The sequence below is a fragment of the Salvia hispanica genome, chromosome 1, assembly GCF_029641045.1.
Source record: "Salvia hispanica isolate PSC_SH4W2 chromosome 1, Shi_PSC_v1, whole genome shotgun sequence".
In the NCBI taxonomy this organism is placed as follows: domain Eukaryota; kingdom Viridiplantae; phylum Streptophyta; class Magnoliopsida; order Lamiales; family Lamiaceae; genus Salvia; species Salvia hispanica.
This window is the reverse complement of record NC_142692.1, coordinates 60175055-60181054: the sequence shown is the minus strand read 5'-3', so window position 1 is coordinate 60181054 and position 6000 is coordinate 60175055. Positions and strand designations below refer to the sequence as shown.

At 36.5% G+C, this 6000-nt stretch overlaps 1 protein-coding gene across 1 annotated transcript; it reads left to right on the top strand.

The window, feature by feature from the left end:
- The first annotated feature begins 292 nt into the window (after positions 1-292).
- LOC125219467 (2-methylene-furan-3-one reductase-like) lies at positions 293-1673 on the top strand. The gene is made up of 3 exons (XM_048121446.2): positions 293-557; positions 674-1154; positions 1252-1673. The coding sequence occupies exons 1-3, from the start codon at positions 378-380 to the stop codon at positions 1521-1523; spliced, it is 933 nt and encodes a 310-aa protein (XP_047977403.1). The 5' UTR covers positions 293-377; the 3' UTR covers positions 1524-1673.
- The last annotated feature ends 4327 nt before the right edge of the window (positions 1674-6000 follow it).

The following is a 6000-nucleotide window of genomic DNA, read 5'->3' as shown; positions in this document are numbered from 1 at the left end:
AATAGGGAAGGGGGTAACTTTCAAAAAATTAATGGTCTGAAGCGTAGGCAAATATGGCGGCTCGATCTGGTGTTAATTAATTTCAAAATATTGGGATTTGGGCATAAAACAAAAGAAAAAAACTTACAGACAAACACGACCGAAAAGTTTGAGGGCCAGAAATTTCGGAGAACGTCATTAAATTCTTCAGACGCACACATATTCAACGTCAAAATAGTACTATGCTTTTTCACCATAGAAATTTCGGACGCCAAAAATTTGGAAATGTATAAATACCGCCTAAATGGAAGGTGGAATTCATCATGAGTGACAGTGAGTAGTGTTACAAATACAATAGAAACAGAGTCGAGAAATTAATTTTAAAATTTGTAGAAAAAATGAAGGCGTGGTCTTACAAACAGTACGGTGGTCCGGAGGTGTTGAAGCTGGAATCAGACGTGGCGGTTCCGGAGCTGAAGGAGGATCAGGTCCTAATCAAAGTGGTGGCGGCGGCGCTGAACCCCGTTGATTACAAGAGGCGCGGCGGCGTTTTCGGCGCGTACGATTCACCTCTTCCTGTAAGTAATAGTAGTAACGTTTCTTCAACACAAGTACTCCTCAATGAATTCAATTTGATTATTATATATGGATAAAACAATAGTATATATTTATGATTAAAAATAATGATGTGCAGATTATTCCCGGGTTCGATGCTGCTGGAGTAGTGGTGAAAGTTGGGAGCAAAGTGTCGAGTTTCAAGGAAGGAGATGAAGTGTATGGAGACATCAACGATCCTTATGCTGGAATGAAGCAGTTGGGAACTCTTGCTGAATACACCATCACTGAAGAGAGATTGTTGGCTCCCAAGCCCAAGAATCTTAGTTTTGTGGACGCTGCTTCTCTCCCTCTCGCCATTCAGACTGCCTACGGCGGCCTCGAAGCCGCCAAGTTTTCCGAGGGGAAATCCATCCTTGTTCTCGGAGGAGCCGGCGGTGTCGGATCCCTCGTCATTCAGCTTGCAAAGCATGTCTTTGGTGCTTCACATGTTGCTGCTACTTCCAGCACTCCCAAGTTGGACCTTTTGAAGTCTTTGGGAGCTGATTTGGCTATTGATTATACCCAACACAATTTCGAGGATTTGCCTCACAAATATAACTTGGTTTATGACACTATTGGTAATTACAAGATTCATATTTTCAATTATACTAGTATATGATTTCCTTTACTAATTAAATTATTCCTAATTCCATACTTCATTATATATACTATTAGGCCAACCGGATAAGGCGGTCAAGGTTCTCAAGGAAGGTGGTTCAGCCGTGGTCGTAGCTGTTGGGGTTGCCGTGGCGTCCCCTGCCTTTGCTTATTCACTCAATGCTAGCGGAGAATATTTGAAAAAATTGAATCCCTATTTGGACAGTGGCAAAGTCAAGGCCGTGCTCGATCCAAAAGGACCCTTCCCTTTCGACAAGGTCGACGATGCTTTTGCGCATATTGAGACCAACCATGCTACCGGAAAGGTCGTCGTGCATCCCATTGCTTAGAATTTTGGAACTACTTCTACTACTATTATGTCTTCTTCTCGTGTGTTCAATAAAAAGAAAAAAAAACTCTATATGTTGTTTTCTTTACTTTTTTGTTGTAACAAGTTCTACTGCGGTTCCAGTAATAACACTTTTGTTTTTTCCCGAGTACTTTCAGTGTTTGTCATAAAAATAATGTTTGATAAGTACTAGTCATGACTGAAATCATAATTAATGAATTTCGTGGACACTAAGGTGGTGTTCGGATTCAAAATTAAATAGTAGCGAGATATAACAAGTCCGTGAAATCTATTTGCTTTATTTGATTTGCATTGTGAGCTTTGACTACTTAGTTCGATTTAGCGACTTTCAATGCCGCCAAATGATCAAGAAGAAATATTTCAAGAGAGTTGATGTTGCATGAAACACGAAGAAGGGACAAGCCCAGGAATGCACCCTTGTTTCAAGGGAACCAACATCACTAGAGAAATCCCTTGGGGTTGGAGCCCAAAGCAATCCTATAAAAGCGAGATCAACATGGAAAAGTAGGAGTTCTAGCGTAGTTAGAGGGTATCATCCTTTCCATTCACTTCAAATCCATGGCGCTTCTTGCATCTTAGCTCAAGGAAGATCCAGCATAGTCGGAAATCCACCGTTGCCGTCTACTTAGCCAGCTAGATCCACTGCTCTAGGGAGCACGAAACAATCTTATTTCATGTTTTGAATGTTTTTATCTTTACATTACATATTCCGAGACTTGGTAATTTTTAGCTTATTTGTCTTTGTACTCACATTTGAGAAGTTATTTGTGTTGGGACTACCGCAGCGGAAGACACGGAAAACAAACAGGTCCTTAACGGATCTATTTAGGTGATTATGCATTCGATTCCAATTTCATGCAATGAATATAGATCTATAGATATAACACATCAAAAACACATAATCATGCATATTCGATGTGTATTAATTTGTTACCTCATAATCCATCATTGGATTGACGTTACTCGCTGCACCTCCGGGCGATCCTTGGTTTATCGACCACGAATCTTCCGTACTATTCCCTTGTCCTTGATCATTCATCCGTGTGGGTGGATCTTGGATAATCAACAAATAGCTTTGAGGAGATCTAGGAAAACCAAACACAAAACACGAGATTGACTCGATCTAATCATATGAACTAGGATAGATCAAGAACAAAACAAGAACCCTAAATCTCCCACGTGCTAGGCACGAAAATCGAGCCAAGAGGGAGAGAGAGACGCCAAGAATGACGGCTAGGGTTAGGGTTTAGTGTGTGTTGTGTATTGTTTGGTGTGCTAGGGGTTTCCATACTCCTCACTAGTTATAATAGACTTAATGGGCTAGTAAGTGGATCTATGGAATGATTTAAGTTTTGAGCTCACCCATTAGATAAGTTACTAATTAAATCAAATGACCCATGATTTAATATATTATCAATGAAATATTATTTTGTTCCACTAAAGAATAATATTGCACTCCCACTTAAATCACCAAATTACAAATAACTTGGGTCCATTTTATTTTATAATATTTCCCGCGTTTAAGACTATCTTGATCCGTCAATTTAATTCTTTTTCTGTGTGACTAGAATTAAATTAATTCTCCAAAGAGTTTTCTAGTTTGAAACTTTATTTATTATTCGTGGAATAAATTCCAAATGCGCAGATTTCTGATAATAAATTCCTTTTTCAAACACCTCATTGGGGATCACCCTTTTAGGGATTTAGTCATACCACTCTAGGCACGCGAATTCTATGAAATAATATTCCAATACCTTCATGTTATTCAATTACTACCACCCAAGATATCATGAACTTGAGTTACGTATAAACTCTCACATATTGATAAGTCAAAGTGGCGTTTGATTAAATAAACATATTGATATTAATTTCATAGACTAGAAAATACTAAACTTTCTGAATTGTATTCTTACAGTAGATAGCAATAAAGAATACATTTCACATTAGATCCTTTCAGTGCTTTACCACACCGGTGTTACTAATCTCTTCTTAGGTAAGAGAGAATTATCACAAACACCGCAACCATACCAATAGGTAGCCAAAACCTATCTAGGTTGTGAATACGTTTTTCTTCTTACTAGATCTGCCCAAGTCCCCTACTGGAAAACTCATGAGGACATTCATCGAATTTCCCAACTTGACCTTCTTAGTAAAAAACCTTAGACTTGTTTATTATATTTCAATAATAAACCATTATATTATATTATTTATTCTCATAATTAGGTAAACAAGTGGATGTGACGTTTCTTGTATACATGCACAAGCTGACTGTACAAAGACATGTACGTTCGAAGCATCTTTTAGTATACAAACCCCAACAATTTTTTGATTAAAGTTGGTTATTTTATAATCCTTGCATTATGGAAGTTTATGTTGATCTTGTTGTGTTCGTTGTTCACTTTTATTCAATTAGATTCTTTTCGCAATCGTTAATTCTTTGATTCCGTAGATCTAGTTACTTTGCGTAAAATACAAGTGTAGAGTTTACGCTTATCTTATTCGCATGCTACTTGATCAGTTAGAGTAGTTTCAGTCGTTACAACCTTAAATTTCGTATTTACATTTCATGCGAAGCATGCTCAATTTTCTTGCATGTTGTTCATCTTCAGTTCTTCAGATGCTCTATACTTAGTTGTTTGAGAAGATGAAGAAGTGAAATCATTTCAGGAAATTAGATTTGAATTTCTACTTTTTTTTTATGTGTAAATGAATCAAATAAAATCAAGTAAAAGTACAAGCATAACTCAGGAATGCCCGAGAGATATAGCCAACTAGTCTAGGTAGCGAGCCAAGGGGGGGAGAACAAAATACAAGAGAACTTGTGTATACCAAGGGCTTATATCAAGATAGAGTACATCACGAACCAAATTCTAGAAGTCCTTAGAAAGCCTAATGTCTCTGAGACAAACGTCCTTGCGAGATTTACAAGGGAATATAGGCATACCTATGTGGGATTCTACTCTTTGCTTTTGTACTATGTTGCTTTTTCAGCTTTATTCCTTTAGGTTAGTTAGGGAAATATGGTCCCCTTTTATTTTTTATGCATGTGACTCCATTTTAGGTAAGTCAGGTGCTCTTGTTTGTTCCACTTTCAAATCACAGCGTTTATTTGTTTACATGTTTGTTGAAGTTTAGGTGCGCTAGTTCGCAGTTTTCGTGTTTTTCAATCAAACTGTCATTTTAGGTAGGATTCATAGTTTTCTATCTCCAAACCCACCAATATTCTGTGGCAGTAGCAATCCCATTCCCACAACATCCAGGCATAATCCGCTTCTTGTGAATGCATGTGGGAATCAATCCTTACTTCCCTGTGCTACTCTATAGTTTTGTGGGTTAAGGTTATGAGAAATCACTTTGGAATCACATGTCCAACAAAGTGAAGATATGTCTAGAGAGTCTACTTGATCAAGGGGTGAGAAAAAAAAATCGAAAACCGAATATCCGAACCGAGGCAAACCGAAATTTTGAAATTCGGTTCGGTTTGGTTTTGAAAATATAAAATTTTTGGTTTTTCAGATCGGTTTGGTTCGGTTCGGGCGAAAAAAAAACTAAATAACCAAATAACAAAATTATATTTTAAATATAATATTATATATATGTATATATATATATATTCTTTTAAATATTTTATATAATATGTATTATATATATTCTATTATATAAAATAAAATATATTATATATATTACTACCTCCGTCCCCCAAAATTTGCTACACTTTGACCCGACACGGGTTTTAAGAAATGTAATGGAAAGTGAGTTGAAAAAGTTGATGGGATGTGAGTTCTACTTTTAAAGTATTAGTTTTATAATAAAATGTGAGTAGGAATGAGTTAGTGGAATATGAGGTCCACTACCAAAAATGGTAAAAGTGAAGTGTATCAAATTTTCAGGGACGGACCAAAATAGTAAACTGTATCAAATTTTCAAGGACGGAGGTAGTAATATTTAGTATATGTTTTTTTTTTTGGTTTTTCGGTTTTTTGATTTTTTCATATAATTTCGGTTTTTTCAGTTAAGTTCGATTTTTGAAGTTCGATTTTCGGTTTTTCGATTTCGGTTTTTCATGTTAGGTTCGGTTTGGGTTTTGAACTAAATTCATTTTTTCGGTTTTGGTTCGGTTTAGGTGAAACACCGAACCGAAACCCGAATGCTCACCCCTAACTTGATCAGTTCACACATTTCTTATACTCATGCACGAACGCGGATAGGTGTTTCTTATACAAATGCACGAAGGTGAATAGCTCTAGGCAGTCTACTTGGTCAATCAGCGATACTTATTTACTCATTCCGTCCCGACCTAAGCGAGACGTTTCCATTTTCACATAAAAATTTAGATAGTGGTGTTTAGTGAATTAAATTATTAATAGTAAAATAAGACAAAGAATAAAGTAAAAAAGAGAAAGAGATAAAAAGTACGCCTAAGAAAGGGAGTAAAGTAAGAAAGATAAAGAGAAAGA

Excerpts from the sequence above, each read along its gene's own strand:
- LOC125219467 (XM_048121446.2), top strand. The coding sequence starts at position 378 with ATGAAGGCGTGGTCTTACAAACAGTACGGTGGTCCGGAGGTGTTGAAG. Across the intron at positions 558-673 it reads CGTACGATTCACCTCTTCCT|ATTATTCCCGGGTTCGATGC; the intron begins GTAAGTAATAGT and ends AATGATGTGCAG. Across the intron at positions 1,155-1,251 it reads CTTGGTTTATGACACTATTG|GCCAACCGGATAAGGCGGTC; the intron begins GTAATTACAAGA and ends ATATACTATTAG.